This window comes from Peromyscus californicus, unplaced genomic scaffold (assembly GCF_007827085.1).
Source record: "Peromyscus californicus insignis strain IS unplaced genomic scaffold, ASM782708v3 Scaffold_3__1_contigs__length_106647218, whole genome shotgun sequence".
Taxonomy (NCBI): Eukaryota; Metazoa; Chordata; class Mammalia; order Rodentia; family Cricetidae; genus Peromyscus; species Peromyscus californicus.
The window spans coordinates 49,837,992-49,856,863 of record NW_026294551.1 but is presented as its reverse complement, the minus strand read 5'-3'; the positions used below and the strand labels follow the sequence as shown (position 1 = coordinate 49,856,863).

Below are 18,872 nucleotides of genomic sequence, written 5' to 3'. Positions count from 1 at the left end.
CCTATAGGGGACATTTTCTATTCAGACCACAACAATTTACAACTATTGAAAAATTTTGCAGTGAATACTTTCTTCTGAAATTATTTGGAGATATCAAAGAATTACTGCCTTGGAGGAGAAATGATGTTATAAAATTACGCATACATATATCTTACAAAACACAAAGAGCCTACTATCCTGAATTTGTTTGTTCTTTGAATGAAATATACATATACACATAAACACACACATATGTGTACATATATATGTCTCTTATCTTGTAGGCCTTTGCCCAGTTTGATGCTGAGGGAGATGGGACAGTTGACGCAGAGAATATGTTGGAGGCCCTCAAGAACTCCAGTGGAGCCAATCTGCAGGGGGAGCTGAGCCATGTCATCAGACAACTACAAGCCTGCTCTCTTGTTCCAGGTAGGTGCTCACATGAGTTCTGAAGGCTGAAGATGTTCTCTTAGAACCAAAAAGTTTTCAGTTACTATTAATGGCACCTAGGCTAAGCCTCATTGGCTGTCGGCACTGCCGCACACAAAGCTTAGAACCACAATGAACTTTGTTGTGCTTTAGGTGCTGAGATTGGCCCAGCTGTGGTGCTGTGAGTTCCTCCCTAAGCATTTATTAGACACATGAGCTGAACAAAATTAGTGAAATCGTCACTTTCATTCCTCAGCAGTGATGGCTGGGCAGTTTTCTGTTTTTCTGCCCCTTGGTCAAGAGGCTGCCTTCCAGTAGATCTGCTTGTTTACTCCTTAAGAAGCATGCCTGGCCCATGCTGCATGTTCTCATAGCATCCTGCCTCTCTCTTCTGCATCACTGTTCTTTTCTTTTTTCTGTTTTTTTGCAATGTAATATCATTGTAATAAATAAACTGATTTCATTTTTGTCTGTCTGTCTTTCCAATACTGTGAGCTCCATCAGAGTAGTGACCTTCTCTTATTTTGGCTGTGTCCTCTCATTTTATTTTGGGCATGTATTAAACATTTTACTGTTGTTTTCTAAAGCTTTTACTTTGAAATTGTAGTAATTTTTGTAAAGTAAGAATTGCTAAAAATTAAGCCATGGTGCTTCTACCTGTTGTACGTTTAAAAAATATTGGCTTTAATTTCTTTGCTGATTTGTTTGTTTTGTTTTCTTTGTGTTCATGTTCTTGTATTCTCTCTCTCTCTCTCTCTCTCTCTCTCTCTCTCTCTCTCTCTCCCTGCCCCCCCCCCAGTGTGTGTACTGAGGATTGAACCTAGGGCCTTGTACGTATTAGGCAAGTGCTGTACATCACTATATACCCAGTTGGTCTGTGTGGTTAGATGATTTCCTTGGTGACTCAGACTTATGTAAAGATAGCATCAGAATAAATTTGCCCTTAGTTTTTTTTTTCAAGTGAGATGACAGTTCAATTTGAAAGGGAAATAGCATTGTACATCATTTGACCTAAGAACTTTGCCTACTCTGTACACCAAGTGACAATACTTAGTGTCTCTAGGCAGGAGTAAAGGCAGGATAGACTTGGCAGACTGTGAATCTGATTGCTGTTGAACCCTCTGACCTACTGCCAAGTGATGTACTGAGCCAGGGAAGGATAATGTCTGCATCTTAATGGAGAATGAATGTTTTGTTTTCTTTCATTATGTAATTATTATAAGGCATTGTAAGTAGCCTATACATAGTACTATTCTTCCTAGTGTCATGGCAGTTAAGATGAACTTTGAACTTCATTTAGCTAACATATCATAGTATTTATAGTCACTCCCACCTTTGCATTACAAGTATGTGGGTGGCATCATTTGGATTCCTCAGATTATGCATATGTGCATTAGTGTTCTGAGGATCACATCAGGAACTCACCAATGCTAGGCAAGCATTGTACCCCTGAGCTATCCCCTGAGTCTCAGAGGAGTTTTGCAGGTGAGTAGGGAAGGGAGTTCACCAGTAGGGGATACCTGCTGCACTGGGTGCCCGGTGGAGGAAAGGGGTGTTGGAGAAAGACCAGAGTCCAGATCCCCAAGTGCTCACATAATATACACTCATCACTTAAAGTTTTCAACTCAAAAATATGTAGTAACATCCAACATAAAAGAATTGTCACAGTCTCACGCCTTTGAAAGCTGAGGTCATTTCTGTGATGACATCGAGTAGTTTCCTAGTCCTCCTCTCAAATGTCTCTCCACACTGAAACTTGTTCTTGTTGCATCTCACTGTTGATGCATAGAATCGGGTGAAATCGCTCCTTTGCAGAACCTTTCTAAAACTGAAACCATTTTCCATTACAGAATTGCTCTGGATGTGTGCATGTGCATGTGTGTGCGCGTGCGCGTGCGCGTGTGTATGTTCATGTGCAGCAGTCTGCTGTTTGGTGTGGATTCTGAACAAATCCATGCAGTCTCAGCAGCCTCATGGATATGAGGCCTTGTCCACCTGTGGGAGTAGGTGGGTGTTGCCTAGATTTTAAATCTTTAGAAATCAGCTTTTCTGGGGTTTGAGTAGGGCATATAACCAAAATAGGCTACTTTAAGCACAAAATTTCTTCTTAGCCTATTGCTTTATCTAAAAAGTTGCTTCAGAGTTTTATTCTCTTCTAATGACTCTGTTCTGCTATTAAACACAAGTTCCCTAAAGACTGGTGGGTGACAGCTTGATCTGAGACTGTTTACATATGTCTCTTGAACTTGGGAAAATTTGTCAAATAATACCATTATGTGAACTTTTTGTCATACATTATGACTCATTTAAAAAGTGGGGAAAAAATAGGACACCAAATCTACAAATATGTCTCTGCTTCCAGAGAAGCTGCCATGCTTATCCTTGCTTCACCTAACCTGGTTTTCCTGTATTATAGTGACCTCAGGTTGAGACTCATTAGTTTAGGTTGTAATGTGTTGTTGGTCGTTTTTAGTCTTTTACTCTTTGACTCTTTTGGAGGGCCTGCCACCCAGCTCCCAAATAAATCACACAGAAACTTATTCTTTCTTATGAATGCCCGGCCTTAGCTTGGCTTGTTTCTAGCCAGCTTTTCTTAAATTATCCCATCTACCTTTTGCCTCTGGGCCTTTTCCTTTTCTTACTTCTGTGTATCTTATTTTCATTCTTACTCTGTGACTGGCTGAGTAGCTGGGTGGCTGGCCCCTAGCATCCTCTCCTCTTTTTCTTGCTCCTTGATTTCTTCCCAGATTTTTTCTCCCATTTATTCTCTCTGCCTGCCAGCCCTGCCAATCCTTTCCTGCCAAGATATTGGCCATTCAGCTCTTTATTAGACCAATTAGATGTTTTAGACAGGCAAAGTATCACAGCTTCACAGAGTTAGACAGATGCAACATAAACAAATACAACATATCTTTGCATCATAAAACAAATGTTCCACAGCATAAACAAATGTAACACATCTTAAAATAATATTCCATAACAATAAGGAGCCAGTAAAGGATTCTAAACAGTGGCAGGTGTGTGGCCTGTGTCATGTCTTCATAAGGTTACTTGGGATAATGGTACATGAGAGGTTGGTGACATTTGGGGAGTCACTTAGAGCACCCAAGTGGGCATCTGAGCAGGAGTGTTGAGGTTGAAGAAAAGATGGAGGAACAGGCTTCAAATGAGTCATGCATGGGGGAGAAGGACTTAGAATGGCAGGAGGAACATGACAGGGGAGTGGAGGAGTGTCCCCACTCTGCCTTCTTCTCGATCTCTTGTGAGTCACAGGAGCTCCATTTCCACCCTGTTGTAAAGCAAGGCTGCCTGGACCTTTGCCACCCCTGGACAACATACACCTTGTCATATTGTGAGGGCCAAGAGAAACAGTCTATGTCAAATACCTTATGTCTCATAAAATTCTTCCAGAAACTGGCAACAGCAGTAGATGTTTTATTGTTAGGACCTAAGAATAAGCACTAACTTCTAAGGGATCAACACCCTCTTCTGGCCTCTGTGGGCAACAGACATACACACATTGCACATATGTACACAAAAGCAAAACTTGTACATGTAAGATAAAAATGAACATATAAAAAAAGATTTTTTTCTAACTGCTAAGCTATCCAGTCCCTAAAATAAGTTCTTAAATTGAAATTGCCACTGGTTCATTTCTTTAAAACCAATTTATATTTTTAAATAGTTGAAGCTCAGAATTTCAGTCAAGTTAGTGGCTGCGTTTACTTTAGCCACTTCAGAGGGAGTAGCAGGCACAGGATTTGGGAACTGTTGTGGTGGCTTCATGAAAACACCAAAAATGGATTTTATGTCTTTAGGTTTCATCGACATATTTTCAGAGTCAAAGGAGGGCCTTGGTACTCACTCATCAATGATATTGCGCTTCCTGCATCGCAATCGGATCTCTAGCATGGTGATTCCCTACCCAATGCTGGACCACTGCAATAACATGTGCACCATGCGATCATCAGTTCTGAAGGAGTCTCTGGATCAGCTGGTACAAAAAGAGAAGGGTATGTGCATGAGAGAGTCTCCTGAAAATACTCGCCCATTATTTCTTGTAGTGTTTAGTAATAGGGTGAGCCTGTTCTCCTTTGTGCCTGTATTTCTGAAAATACATAACCAGTTTGTAGCCTAAGAATGTTCTCCCTGTCCCTTGCCTGTGCATGTCTGATGACTTGAGTTTGATCCCCAGAATTTGTATAAAAGGCCAGATACAGTGGTACACATCTGTATTCCCAGCATTCCAGTGTTGAGGTGGGAAGCACCGACAGAAGAATCAGCTGGAAGCGTGTAGGCTAGCTAGCCTGAGTATCCAGTGCAACAGGAGAAACAAGAAACCTTGCCTCTCAGAAAGGTGGAAAGTGAGAACTGACTCTTGAAATGTATTGTCTGACCTCCACATAGCCACCTCTACTCATCAGAGGAAAAAAAAAAAAAAGATTAGTGGGGTATACTGTATAAAACTTTAAAGTTTCTCCCAACAAAAATATAAGCAGTCAAACTAGACATCCCAGGAGCAAAATACGTTTTCTAGCATATTATGACCCATTTGGCTGAGCTCTTCTTTTTCTCCACTTTCTCCACATCAGTAAACATCCAAGTTTATTTCAGGTGCATATGTACGTATACACTACAAATGTATAAACAGTAAATGACTGGATTTTTCAAAAACAGGCTATTTCTGGGCAGTGGTGGCACATACTTTTAAAACAAGCATTTGGGAGGCAGAGGCAGGTGGATCTCTGTGAGTTCAAGGCCAGCCTGGTCTACAGAGCAAATTCCAGGACAGCCAGGACAGAGAAACCCTGTTTTAAAAAACCAAAAACAAAACAAACAAACAAACAAAACAAACAAACAAACCCAGACTATTAACCAGGAAGAAAATTGGGAGAGGGTAGGACCAGAAAATACTCAGAATTTGTAAGTGGCTTCAAAAGCCTCATTTGGGCCAGCAAGATGACTCAGCAGCTGAAGGCACTTGTGACCAAGATTGATGACCTGAGTTTCATCCCCAGAACCCACAGAGTAGAAAGAGAAAATCAACTCTTGCAATTTGTCCTCTGATTGTCCTTACTCGCACATGCACACACACTACTTCAAATAAGTAAGTAAATAAATATGATTAAAAAATAAAAGCATAGTTAAAGAAATGTAAGTGCAAACTACTCATCCTTTGGCATAGCTTTATAAAGATAGCAGTGATTTGGCATCATGGTGTAATTAATGAGAGATGGGGCAGTCATTGGCCAATGGGGTTTTTGGAAGGAGTCTTTTAAGGAATGTTTGATTTTGCTGCCAAAGTGTTAAGAATATTTCTGTTAGATATTTTAAAAGACCATTTTTTCCCCTTTGTGAAATAGCTAAGCTCTGGTGTTTTCCTGCAGAAAGTCCTGGAGACCTAGCCAGAAGCCCAGAAATGGATAAACTCAAGTCGGTAACAAAGTGCTATGCTTATATAGAAACATCCTCCAACCCTGCAGACATCTACAGGATGACAAATGGAGAAACATCATCCTACTGGCAGTCAGACGGTAGTGCCCGATCACACTGGATACGGTGAGTAGTACATGTTTTATTCTTTCAAAATCTAGAATGTGGCCTGAGGAGATGGCTCTTCCAGGTGGTATAAATAGAAATCTTCACCTTGTTTCCTCTTAGCTCACCTATAAATGAGAGGCATACTCAGTTTTTTTAATGCAGTTTAAAATTGCTTCTTGGCTAGTAAAAGGATTTTATTAGAATGCTCATATTGTCCATTCCTGCTTATACTAATACTTACAAGGAAATATAAGATTAGTCTAACAGAATGGCTTTGTAGAGATTTAGGGAGGTCATACATACAACCTTTGAATACATAGCTAGCATCTCTGGGTAGTCATTTAGAAATCTATCTTAGCCAGGTGATGGTGGCACATGAGATTAAAGAATCTCAGCACTCAGGAGGCAGAGGCAGGTGGTTCTCTGTGAGTTTGAGACTAATCTGGTCTCCAGAGCAAGTTCCAGGTCAGCTAGAGCTATACAGAGAAACTCTGTGTCCAAAAACTAAAAAAAAAAAAAAAATTAAAAAAAATAGAAATCCATCTTTACATATACCAAATGGAAGCTGGGCAGTGGGGGCGCACACCTTTAATCCCAGCACTCAGGAGGCAGAGGCAGGTGGATCTCTGTGAGTTTGAGGTCAGCCTGGGCTACAAAGCAAGATTCAGGACAGGCACCAAAACTACACAGAGAAACCCTGTCTTTAAAAAAAAAGAAAATAAATATATATATGCATGTATATATATATATACACACACACACAACAAATGGAAGGTCCAAAGATGGGGCCTGTGGCTCCACCAGCCCTTGGGCCATGCAAACGTGGGTGGTTTCTGTGCTCTGTTTTCCAGTTTGAAGATGAAGCCAGATGTCGTGCTTAGGCATCTGTCCATTGCAGTGGCTGCCACTGACCAGAGCTACATGCCACAGCAAGTGACAGTGGCTGTGGGAAGGAGTGCCAGTGATCTGCAGGAAGTACGAGACGTGCACATCCCTAGCAATGTCACTGGCTATGTGACACTACTGGAAAATGCCAACATCAGTCAGCTCTGTGAGTCCAGGGGAAGTGGGTGAGGGAGGGGGGTGGTGGTGATCTTTGCTAAGTCTTTTTTTTTTTTTTGGTTTTTCGAGACAGGGTTTCTCTGTGTAGCTTTGCGCCTTTCCTGGAACTCACTTGGTAGCCCAGGCTGGCCTCGAACTCACAGAGATCCACCTGGCTCTGCCTCCCGAGTGCTGGGATTAAAGGCGTGCGCTACCACCGCCCGGCTAATCTTTGCTAAGTCTTAAGAAGGCCTCTGAAGTCTTGAGATTTGATTTGCTTCTTTTACACCCAGAGCAAAATCACCATTATTTTATCTATTAAGTAATTCTAAAAACTATAGAAGAGTAATGAAGCTTTTTTGTAATTAAAAGTATATTGTTATTTTCTTACTCAAAAACTAGCAAATATGGACAAACAAAAAATATTCAAAATCTTACTACACAGAGGTTGTCAAGTCACAGCTGCTTTGGTGTGACTCTTTCCAGACCACTTCTTGTGTTTATGAATTTGTATGTGTGTGTTTATACATACACACATATAAAAAGCACTCTTTAATAAAAAAAAATAGAATTATATATATTTTCATGTAGTATACATAGCATTTCCCAAAGATTATAATATTCTGCTCACATTCTTTTGTATTTTTATTGTTTTTTGGTTTTGGGTTTTTTTTGTTTTTTGTTTTTTTTTGAGATAGGATCTCACCATGTAACTCTGTCTGTCCTGGAACTGTCTGTGTAGTTCAGGTTGGCCTCGAACTCACAGAGATCTACTTGCCACTGCCTCCCAAGTACTGGGATTAAAGGTGTGTGCCGCCATGCTAGGCTCTTTTTTTTTTTTTTTTTTTTTTTTCTCCCGGTTTTTCGAGACAGGGTTTCTCTGTTTAGTTTTGGTGCCTGTCCTGGATCTCGCTCTGTAGACCAGGCTGGCCTCAAACTCACAGAGATCTGCCTGGCTCTGCCTCCTGAGTGCTGGGATTAAAGGTGTGCACCACCACCGCCTGACTCTCTTTTGTATTTTTAATGTGTTGACATCTCATATAGTTGTAGGTGGATTTTACTGTCCTGCAGCCAGCTTTCAAATCATGATATGGAGACTTATTATTAATTATGAAAGCTTGGCCGATAGCTTAGGCTTGTCCCACTAGCTCTTTTTTTAATATTTACTTATTTATTATGTACACAATGTTGTGCCCACATGTATGCCTGCATGCCAGAAGAGGCACTAGCTCTTATAACTTAAATTAACCCATTTTTATTCATCTATGTGTTGCCACGTAACTTGTGGCATTTACCTGTCCTCCTGAATGTCTTGCTCCCTATCCCTCTAGCTGATGACTGTCCCTTCTTCCCAGCATTCTCTCTGCCCTGAAAATCCTGTCTAACTATTGACCATTCAGCTTTTTATTAAACCAATCTGAGTGACACATCTTCACAGTATTCAAAAAGATTATTCCACAACGTATAGTGATGATGCCTTTTTTTTAAGAGTTATAAAAATCTCTCAATTGTAACCTACCCTTTATTCTTGGACATTTATGTTTTTTTATATATTATAAAGTTGTTCATATATAGCATTTTGGAAATAACAGTCTTGAGATATTTTTTTCTACCTTTATTTCATTTAGGGAGCCAGAATGCTTCATGTCTTATTTCTTTTAATGCTTTCCTGGGCTAAAAGTGCTTTTACTTTGCTCAAAGGAGCTGAGTCTAGGGAGCTAGTGTCTTTGTGTCTCACCCCTACACAAAGAAATAGTAATGCTTGTAGAGTAGAAGCTCTCTGCCTTAGGCTGTGGAGCTCTTCCTCTAAGATGTGTCCTTTCAAATGTCTTCCCTTCTTCAGCCGCCTAAGCAGTTTTAGCATCAGAAAATGAGTCATGTCTGCATCCTCTATTGGACTTGGTTGTTAAAAAGACCTTCTCACAACTGTCTATAAGTCAGATACTGAAACAAAACTCTAGAAAGAATTCCAGAAATGTTCAAACCATACATTATGTGAAAGTTTATAAAATTCTGTGTAATTTTCAAAATTCATAAAGTTCTGAAAAAGTTTTATTATACCTCATTCCTAAGTTTACACATTATTCTTATGATTTCTCAGATTCATCAGTGTTTTTGTGATAGGTTAATTCTATGCTAGTTCCATTGCACACATAATTTATTTCTGTGACCGAAATATATCTTTACAATTTTCCGTTTTGCTTTTAGTTGAGAGCCTGCCATTTCCTGCCCCTTTCAAGACGTGACTCTACCGCTGACCCTGTTGTTTGTGCTCCACAGATGTCCAGATAAACATAAAGCGCTGTCTTAGTGATGGGTGTGACACTAGGATCCACGGTCTGAGGGCGGTTGGCTTTCAGAGAGTTAAGAAATCGGGAGTCTCAGTCTCTGATGCCTCTGCAATCTGGTACTGGTCTCTGCTGACATCTCTGGTGACAGCTTCAATGGAGACAAATCCTGCCTTCGTCCAGACAGTGCTGCACAATACTCAGTAAGTCACTCTGGTGCCCATACTGTCAAGGTGGAAGCATCCTGACTAACCCTGCCTCACGGCTCTGCTCCACTCTGATTGATGTTCTGACTTTGTAGACTGAGGAAGTGTCTGTTCTATCCTCTGCCCCGCTAACACAGTTCCTCCAGTGTCTTTCTTCATTAACTCATTAGTTCCCTGACCTGAAGTCAGCCATGCTATCTCTACTCTTTATGCATCGGGAACAGTTAGTCATTGTGTAACATTTACTATTAGACAGCATTTTCAAATGTTGGGTCTTGTTTTACCTGAAGACACTCAAGTGCTTCTGTAAGACATCCTCATTTTGTAGGTGAGGATCTAGTGATCTTCCAGTGTCACACAACCAGCCAGAGATGAGTCAGTTTGGATCTAGGTCTTTGGACTCCCATGTTGGGAGCTCTTTGCACTAGTGAGTTAAAGATTTTCAAAGATACTAATTTATTCTCACAGTCAAGTAGCAACATGTTGAACAAAAGCTACAGCTTCCTCCCAGCACTGGGGAGGTGTCGGTGGGATTCCTGCAAGTTTAAAATGAGTCTCCTCTTTATGGCAAGTTCCAGCCAGCCAGAGCTACTTAGTAAGACCTTGTTTTTTAAAAAGATAGTTCTGTATTAATGAATTGCTAGTGTATTGCATGTGGGTTCAATAACAGAATGTATCATTAGTATCACTCTCAAGTGTGGGCATGAAGGAGGCATCTAGTATTTATTCTCCTGTCCACTTTTGAAATTAGTGTTATTTGTACAACTTTCAGTAAGTGACACTACTGCCAATGCTGACTCTGTAGGGAAGGGGTGGCCAACCCCCGACCCTTTAATCCTGTCTTAAAATCATTTTTATTGCTGGGTGTGTACACACAGTGTACACATAGACAAACAGGCACACAAAAATAAAAACAAAGATTTTTTTTTAAAAAAAACTGTGGTTAAGAGTGGTGGTGCACAAATTTAATCCCAGCACTCGGGAGGCAGAGGCAGGCAAATGTCTGAGTTCAAAGCCAATTTGGTCTACAGAGCTGGTTCCAGGACAGCCAGGGCTACACAGAGAAACCCTGTCTCTAAAATCATTTTTATTAAACCTTCTAAACTTAGGGAAACATGGCAAGAATAATCAAATTTTATCCGGTCATATGGGAGTAATTTGTTACCCTGTTGTTCCTGAATACTTTAATAACGTGCTCCCTATAAACATTTCTGAAAACCACCAAATGAGGACATTAATATATGTGTAACCCTAAAATTCCATTTGGGTGTTTCAAGTTGTCCCAATAAAGTCCTTTAGCAAAAGGATCTAGTCCTGAGTTGTATTTTGCATTTCCTTGGCTTACCTCTTTAGTTTCTCGAAGTCTAGAACATTTCCTCATTCTTTCCTTGACTTTAATGATCTTGACTGTAGAGTTCCCAGAGTTTTGCAGCACCTGGCTTTGACCTACCTTTTGTGTCCCATACCTTCTGTTTGACTTATGTAATTTTTTTTATTAGATTTTTAAAATTTATTTACTGTGTATACAGTGTTCTACTTGCCTGTATGCTTGTAGGCCAGAAGGCCAGAAGAGGGCACCAGATGTCATTATAGATGGTTGTGAGCCACCATGTGGTTGCTGGGAATTAAACTCAGGTCCTCTGGAAGAGCAGCCAGTGCTCTTAACCACTGAACCATCTCTCCAGCCCCCAAGTATGTAAATCTTTTCTGAGTGTTTCCTAAAAGGTTCAAAGCCTATGCAAAACTTGGGTGTTGGAAGACTCAGAAAACCATGTCCTGTGACTAGAAATTGCTTTGGCATTTTTCTCTTAGGGGAGCTTCAGATAAGAGGTTTTGGTATGCAAAAATTGACTTGCTAAGGTATAAATTGTATAACAATAAAGAAAAATTTAAAAAGTCAGTCAGTTCACCAGAAGCTAATTGCCCTTCAGCTGCAAAGGCTAAAAATTATCCTTGAGTGACCCTGTTTCTTCCACAGACCTATATGAACCAAACATCCAACACAACACTTGACCCCTCTGAAAATTACAAGTCAGTTATTTTGAAGAGTGCCTATGATTCTGGTGCATCTGATGTTTCATCACAAACAGATTTGGGTTTTTTATTTCATTTTGCTTGATTGAGAGTCTTACTGTGTAGCCAGGCCAGCCTGCAACTCACAATCCTCCCAAGTGCTGGGATCCCAAGTGTGTGCCACCAGGCCTGGTAATGTTTCGTATCTTGAGCAGGAATGTCCTAGAAGTGGTTCTATGCTCTCATTGCATTTCATCTGGTAGCACAGCTGCAGTTGTCCTATTCTTAGAACTGCTGGGTCAACTTTGACCTTTGCCAGATTTTTCAACTCTAGAATTACATTTTTCTTTATAATTGATTATTTGGTAAGGAGGTACTTAATGGCTATGTAAATCCCACCCCTATGAAACTTTCTGTTTATATTAGGTAAGGATTCACAGATCCCTGTTTTTATACACTGACTTAGAGTTAACCACAGTTTTTTGTTTGTTTGTTTTTCTTTTAGTTTTTCAAGACAGGGTTTCTCTGTTTAGCCCTGGCTGTCCTAGAACTCTCTCTGTAGACCAGGCTGGCCTTCATCTCACTGAGATCCACCTGCCTCTGCCTCCTGAGTGCTGGGATTAAAGACACGCACCACCACTACCCTTAACCACAGTTCTTAAAACATCTTTGTTTTTTGTGTGCCTGTTTGTCTCTTTGTATACCACATGTGTGCAGTACCCGCAGATGCCAGGAGAGATTCTTGGATCTCTTGCAACTGGAGTTGTAGGCAGTTGTAAGCCACCCAGTGTAGGTGCCAGGAACCAAACCCAGCACATTGACAAAAACAGTAAGTGCTTTTAACCCCTGAACCATCTCTCTAGCTCCAGTCAGAGTTTTGATGCTCACACAGTCCCGGATTTGGTTGGTGGCAACCCCTTCAGTCTGAGTTTGTGTGTCCTTTTGTATTATATCTCTATTTATTTCTATCTGTCTGTCTGTCTAGCTCCCCATTGTTTTTAGAATTGTCGTTATAAAATAGTTCCCTTTCTTCACCTTTTTCTTTTCAGACAGGGCTGTGCTATTACTGTCCAAGCAAAGTCCTTGGAGAGTGTTATTTTGAAACTCAGCTCATTGCTGTAAGGTTATTACTTCTCCCAGGTCCTTTCAGTAAACACAGCCAGCAAACTCAAATTTACATTAAAATAAAACATAGGCACATACATATATTCACACCTATATTTCTGCATCTCTAATACTAAGAACCAAATTTACATGAGTATTTCCACCTCCAATTTAGCACCATGGGATCTATTGTAGTTTTCTGGTTTTGGATGTGTCATTTCCTCCTCTAATAGTAAGAAGTGGCTCCTGTTGTTTTTCATGCATTAACTTACTTATTTCCTTAGTCTTCCTCTATACAACCAGGTTCCTTGCCCCTGCCCTTGCAGACACCCTCCACATGTCCTTTCCTGTTGCAGTGCCATTAATAGAGCCACTGCTGTGAGCACCCTTGCCCAGGTGCCTTTTGTCCCTCAAGTTCCTATACCCTGTGTCATGCCACCCTCCTTATTCTGATTGGCACCTTTATTCCATTACTGGTCTGTCCCTTTGTTGCAGATACCTCACTCACTCTGCTCAGGTTCCATACCCAAGTATAGGCTACCCCCAGCGCCTCTGTCACCCACAGCTCCACCAGGGTGCACTGGGTTTCCAGGAAGGGAGAGAGAAAGAGCTTTCTATCTTAGTTTTTGTTGTTTGTTTCTTTGCTTGTTTTGAGAAAGGGTCTTTTACATAGCCCTGGCTGTCCTGGAACTCACCATGTAGACCAGGCTGGCCTTGAATTCATTTACCTGCCTGCCTCTGCCTCCTGAGCACTGGGACTAAGGGCATGTGCCACCACACCCGGCCCCATATCTTTTTTTTTTTTTTGGATGATGTATCAGTTTGTTGCAAAATATTTCTGCTCCATTGTCTTAGTACATATGCAATAGTACTTTCTCTTCCCCTGACTTTTAAAGATCAGTTATCTAAAAGCATTACAAAATAAAAAAATGTGCTTTGAGGAGAAATAATTATAAATATATTTAGGGCAAAGCGAATGTTTACTTGCATGGGAGAAAATGAATCCCATAAATGACTATGTGATTTTGCCTTTATGATACCTGCATCTGAGCATAGTTACCAGCACAGCTCCAAATGACTGGCAGGCAGGCAGGGGAAACCAGAGCAGAGGGGAAGCTGACATAGTGTTAGGATGCTATGTGGTCTGTATTTTGAAATGCAGAAAAATTATCAGGCATGGTGACATACATCTATAATCCCAGCACTCCTGAGGCCAGGCAAGAGGATTGCCATGAGTTTAAGCCCAGCCTGGGCTACATAGAAAGACCCTGTCCCAAGAAAAACAAAGGGCTGATACTTTGCTAGCATGTAAGAGGCCCTAGGTTCATTCCCCAGGACTGCCAAAAACCAAATAAACAAATAAAAACCCTCTACCCAAAATAAATAATAATAGACTAGAGAGATGCCTTAGTGGTGCATATGCATGCACACAAAAATAAAAATGAAATCTATAAAAATAATAATAAAGGATGATCAATTCTAGAATTTTGGGGGTGGGTTCTTTGTTTGAGACCAAGTTTCACCATGTAACCCAGGCTGACATCAAACTTGTGATCCCCTGCTTTAGATTATATAATTCTGGTGTGAGCCACCATGCTTGGCTTACGATGTTTTTGAGCGTTCCTGGTATACCTTCAAGTGTTTCATGGTTCACCAACATACTCAGGACACCATTAGCACCCAGTCAGTAATCACCTGTTAAATCAATTTAAAACAAACGTCAAGGTGAAAAGGCCAAAAGACCACAGCAGGCACAGGAAACATGATGGTGCTGATCTCCCCAGGAATCAGTAAAATTGTGACACCTGTTTAGATGCTGTAGCTCCTAAGGTCCTGGTACAAAGCAAACTTTCTCCTAAACCACACAGCTCTATCTTGGGGCCAGTTTTCATGCGTCTGTGTCTTTTATTCTTACCACTTAACTTGAGTTCCAGGGAGCCAAGGAAGTTTTTACACAGTGGGAAAGAACTCTTCCAAAAAAGGAAAAAAGTGAAACCCTGCTAAACCGCTTAGCATATGACTCTTGGGGACACAAGTTAGTTTCTATTGTGCACCAGGCTCTCCACAGGAATACTCTCTACTCGCTCAAAAGATAATTCAGCCCAGAGTTGATGATGTGCTCTCGTCTGCTGTCCGTGTCTGGCTTTGCTCTGATTGCGCACGTTACTTCCCTAGGAAGGCACTGCAGCACATGCCACCACTGTCCCTCTCCCCAGGATCCACAGACTTCTCAACTTTCCTGTCTCCCAATGTTCTGGAAGAAGTGGACAGCTTCCTCGTAAGGATAACTAGGTAAAATCAAGGATGCTGAGGTGAACAACTTGTGTGGGGAGGGCAGATATGCTCATTCAGTTCTTAAGAAAAATTTAGAATGTTTCCCCAAATAATGACTCATTTTTAGTAACCAAAGAGAAAGTGAAATAATCCATTCTAATTTAATTAACCCTGGTAACCTACAATATCACCTGACTTTAAGAATTGGGGTGCAGAGGAAGTTGGTCTCTGATTTATTTCGAAGAGATGTGTCCAAGTCTAAGATGCAGGCCTCTTAATTCATTCTTCTCCCCAGCCTGTGGCCTTCAGTCAGCTTGCTTACATGCAGGACTAACAAGCCTAGTTGCCTATAGAACTGGGAAAGGGTGCCTTGGTAACTTGATAGAATGGAACACTTGGTGTGAAGATAGTTGGCCCTCCACAGCAAGCCCTCAGGACATTGACCATTCCCTGAGAGACACAGATAGCTTTAAGTTTCTGTTATGGCGTGTTTGGAAAGACAGAGTAGTGTATCTAAGAGTTTTCGTGCTTCTCAAGTAATACACTGTCAGCTCTGTGTCCAGCCCAGCTCATTCCCAAAGGTTCCTGATGGAGACTGGCTGCAGTAGTTCATTTATCTTTGGCTTAATAAATTGCTCTGTATTATTAAAGTTTCAAAGGTAGGATTTAATTTTCTGACCCTTGGGTTGATTCCGCTTTTCCTTGGGTTATATTAAGGATTTTGAAACTGCATTTCTGGTAAACATCTGGACAGCACATGACTGGCTTATTTTACTTATAGGGATTGATTACATAGGTTTGAGCTGTCTGGTTTTTTGTCTTTTAGGAAGTGAAAAGTTTTTTGCTTATTCTTTGTAGCTGCTGTTCTACTCCAGAGGTAGAACTGACTCTTCTGGCTTTTGCACTAGCAAGAGGAAGTATTGCCAAAGTGATGAGCTCTCTGTGTACCATCACTGACCACTTGGACACACGCTATGATGCCTCATCCCTCATCTCATCCATGGCATCTGTCAGGCAGAACCTGCTCCTGAAATATGGTAAATGACCTGGGCATGATGGAAATGCTAGCAGTTGACAAATCATAATGCTACCCTTTCCAGGTGCCCTTTGGCCTCTTCTGGTCTTTCTGGATAGTGTGTAGGCTGGGTTGTAATAGTGGTGCCCTGGTCCCTGGATGAGCACATCCTCTGACTACTAGCTTTTCTCTGGAACTGATAGGAGAAGGAGGGTATCCATGGGTCATTTATGGCAGGTTGGCAGAAGACATTCAAGTATCCCCTGATGGTTCTTGGATTTTCTAGTACAATGACTTGGGTTTGGTAGCCATTTTGAGCACAGCCATCTTTGGTGAAGTGTGTGTCATCGTGTAAGTAGAGAGACTTGGGAAGTTAGAGCATATCTCATCTGGAGGGAAGGAGCTCACTGAGACCTGGTGCAGAGGGATCATTGCACCCACAACATGGCTGCTCAGGAACATGTGTATGCCTGCCATTGCTTTCCCTGCCTGGGCCCATCTCAGCACTTTGTTGATGACCTAGCATAAGACCCCAGTACATCTCAACCCAGTTCCCATAAAGCTGTTCACAGTGATTGCAACCTGGCTGTGAGGAGCAACGGATTTGCCATACCAGCCTCTGGTGGCAAAATTGTCTTCCACTAAGTTCAGTGATTGATCTTCTTCAGTATTAAAGGCATTACTGGGATATTCCCACTGTGATGTTTGCACAACATAATACAACTTGATGATTTATTTTATGTTTAACTTTTAAAGTTAGACAATTGTCATATAAATCCAGTTTCTCTCTACACTGGCAAAGTCTCTGGAGAAACTGTGGGCCAAGAACAGGCATAGCTGGGTGGGAAGTTGAGGTGGCATCTTAAAGTGTTTTCAAGAAATGTTTACCATTCATATTGGGGTTGTTGGGACAGGGAGCAGAGGAAAGATGAATATGGAAAGAACTGCACATGACTAACAGTGATTAGTTCTGGGCTATTCTAGAGGTTGCTAGGTATTTGCTGTTTTCTTATTTTTTTTATTTAGAGAAAGGGTCTCACTATATATCTCTGGCTGGCCTGGAACTTGATATGTAGACCAGGCTGGCCTCAAACTCACCTGCCTTTGCCTCTTGCATCCTGGGAGTAAATGTATGTGCCACTACATCCAGCTGGTTATTAAAAACAACAATTTTTCAGTTCGTTGTAACAAAATTTGATTTTTTTCTTCAGACTTTCCAATTTTGCTTGGATTTATTTATTTATATTATATTTATTATTATTGTATGATATGGGGATGTGCACATATGCTACAGTGCCTGTGTGGAGGTCAGAGGATAGCTTTGAGGATTCAGTTCTCTCCTTCCTCCATGGGCTGCAGGGATTGACTTCAGTTCTTTAGATTTGCCCTCATCGAGCTGTCTTCCCACCCCCCCTGCAGATAGTTTAAAGAGATCTGAAACATATATACTTAAATACACATCCAATAAAGCGGACTTTTTACTTCAAACAGTATCTTAGGAATCCTTCCATATGTTGAGTCTATAGTATTAATCTATATATTGTGATGTTTGTTTCTGAAAAGTGATTTTTCTAGAGACTGCTCCTTAAACTAACTCAGAAACATAGGCTATGCTTTTTCTCTTTCAGGAAAGCTCATAGTGGTAGTATCAACTTTTGTCTACTATTACCATCCTATTTGACCTTTTATTTATCTATTTAAAATATTTTAAGGTTTTTTTTTATTATTCTTTACTTATGTGAGTGTAGTATGTCTTTGTTTGGGTATGTGTACATGAGTGCAGACACTCTTGGAGTCCAGAAAAAAAGTATCAGATCCCCAGGGCTTAGTTATAGACAGTTGTGAGCCATCCAATGTGTGTGCTGGAAACTGGGCTCAGGTTCTCTGGAAGTATTCTGAGCCATCTCCCAGCACTTCCTCCCCCAGTTTTTTAAAATTACATCTGTGTGTGTGTGTGTGTGTGTGTGTGTGTGTGTGTGTGTGTGTGTGTGTGTACCATGTGAGAGTCAGAAACAACTTGGAGGAATCAGTTCTTCTTTCCTTCTTGCACTGTGTAGATCCTGAGGATCAAACTTAGGTCATCAGATTTGGCAGCATCTTGCTGGCCCCTACTTTGCCTTTTATACATGAAAGCTTTAGCAGTCTGGGTGGGCATAGGCCCTACATTTCTGCCAATTTTATCTTTTTGTGGACCTAGCTTAAAACTTGCCCTATCTTTTCTTTGGTTAGGTAAACCTCTCCAGTTGACTCTTCAAGCTTGTGATGTCAAAGGAAAAGAAGATAAGTCAGGACCCGAAAACCTCCTTGTGGAGCCATGGACAAGGGATGGTAAGTGCTAGATGATCTATTGCTAGTATGCACAGGAAGCAGCTATGTGAACTCACTCTGACCTTGAACATTTTCAGATGTTGGTGTTTTGGGTATGTCTGTGAAAATAAAAAATGTTAAATGTGTATTAGTGTTTTGCCCATGTGTATGTATGTGTACTGTATGTGTGCCTAGTGCCCTAGGAGGCCAGTTTGAGGGCATCATACCCTCTGAATAGTTGTGAGCCCACATGTAGGTGCTGGGAACAGAATCTAAGTCCTCTGTAAAAACAGCAAGTGTTGTAATTACAGTCGTCTCTTCTGCCCCTAGATGTTAGTGGATTTTGTTGTTTTGAAACAGGGTCTCACTATGTAGCCCAGGCTAGCCTTTATTTTTTTTTAATTTTTTTTAAGATTTATGTATTTATTATGTATACAGAAGAGGGCACCAGATCTCATTACAGATGGTTGTGAGCCACCATGTGGTTGCTGGGAATTGAACTCAGGACCTCTGGAAGAGCAGTCGGTGCTCTTAACCTCTGAGCCATCTCTCCAGCCCCAGGGTAGCCTTTAACTCAAGGCAGTACTTACGTTTTCACTTGATAAGTGCTGGGATTACAGCATGAGTCACCAAAGACATTAGTCTTCACCTCAGGTTGGCATCAGTGGCTTCTGT

The 18,872-nt window shown here is 41.1% G+C and overlaps 1 protein-coding gene across 2 annotated transcripts in view; it reads left to right on the top strand.

The window, feature by feature from the left end:
- The window catches only part of Zzef1 (zinc finger ZZ-type and EF-hand domain containing 1), a 131,682-nt gene that overhangs the window by 21,335 nt on the left and 91,475 nt on the right, over positions 1 to 18,872 (top strand). For both annotated transcript variants that reach the window (XM_052756186.1, XM_052756185.1), the window contains exons 2-9: positions 264 to 408; positions 4,227 to 4,421; positions 5,796 to 5,967; positions 6,801 to 7,000; positions 9,271 to 9,481; positions 14,777 to 14,893; positions 15,734 to 15,912; positions 18,120 to 18,218. In XM_052756186.1, the coding sequence (XP_052612146.1) occupies positions 264 to 408; positions 4,227 to 4,421; positions 5,796 to 5,967; positions 6,801 to 7,000; positions 9,271 to 9,481; positions 14,777 to 14,893; positions 15,734 to 15,912; positions 18,120 to 18,218 (1,318 nt within the window). The remainder of the gene's footprint in view (positions 1 to 263; positions 409 to 4,226; positions 4,422 to 5,795; positions 5,968 to 6,800; positions 7,001 to 9,270; positions 9,482 to 14,776; positions 14,894 to 15,733; positions 15,913 to 18,119; positions 18,219 to 18,872) is intronic.